This window comes from Myotis brandtii, unplaced genomic scaffold (genome assembly GCF_000412655.1).
Source record: "Myotis brandtii unplaced genomic scaffold, ASM41265v1 scaffold940, whole genome shotgun sequence".
Classification (NCBI taxonomy): domain Eukaryota; kingdom Metazoa; phylum Chordata; class Mammalia; order Chiroptera; family Vespertilionidae; genus Myotis; species Myotis brandtii.
The window spans coordinates 53503-53714 of NW_005371877.1; the positions used below are offsets into that span (position 1 = coordinate 53503).

Here is a 212-nt window from a genome sequence, read left to right on the forward strand (position 1 = left end):
GGACCCTCCGGATGAGCAGGCAGCGGCGCCGTGTCTCTGCAGCGAGGCAGCTGCGCCTGGCCTTCCTCATGCACGCGTGGAAGGACACGCTGGACTATTCGAGCAACACCATGGAGTCGGCCCTGCAGTACGAGAAGTTCATGAACGTGAGTTCCTGGCTGGGGGGCGGGGGGTGTGGGCGTGAGCGGACCCGCCGGCCCGGCCCTGAGCTG

At 67.9% G+C, this 212-nt stretch overlaps 1 protein-coding gene across 1 annotated transcript in view; it reads left to right on the top strand.

Moving 5' to 3' along the window:
* CARS (cysteinyl-tRNA synthetase) overlaps positions 1–212 on the top strand; it is a 22142-nt gene that overhangs the window by 13478 nt on the left and 8452 nt on the right. Inside the window, exon 10 of the mRNA XM_014533097.1 lies at positions 43–146. Within this exon, the coding sequence (XP_014388583.1) occupies positions 43–146 (104 nt within the window). The remainder of the gene's footprint in view (positions 1–42; positions 147–212) is intronic.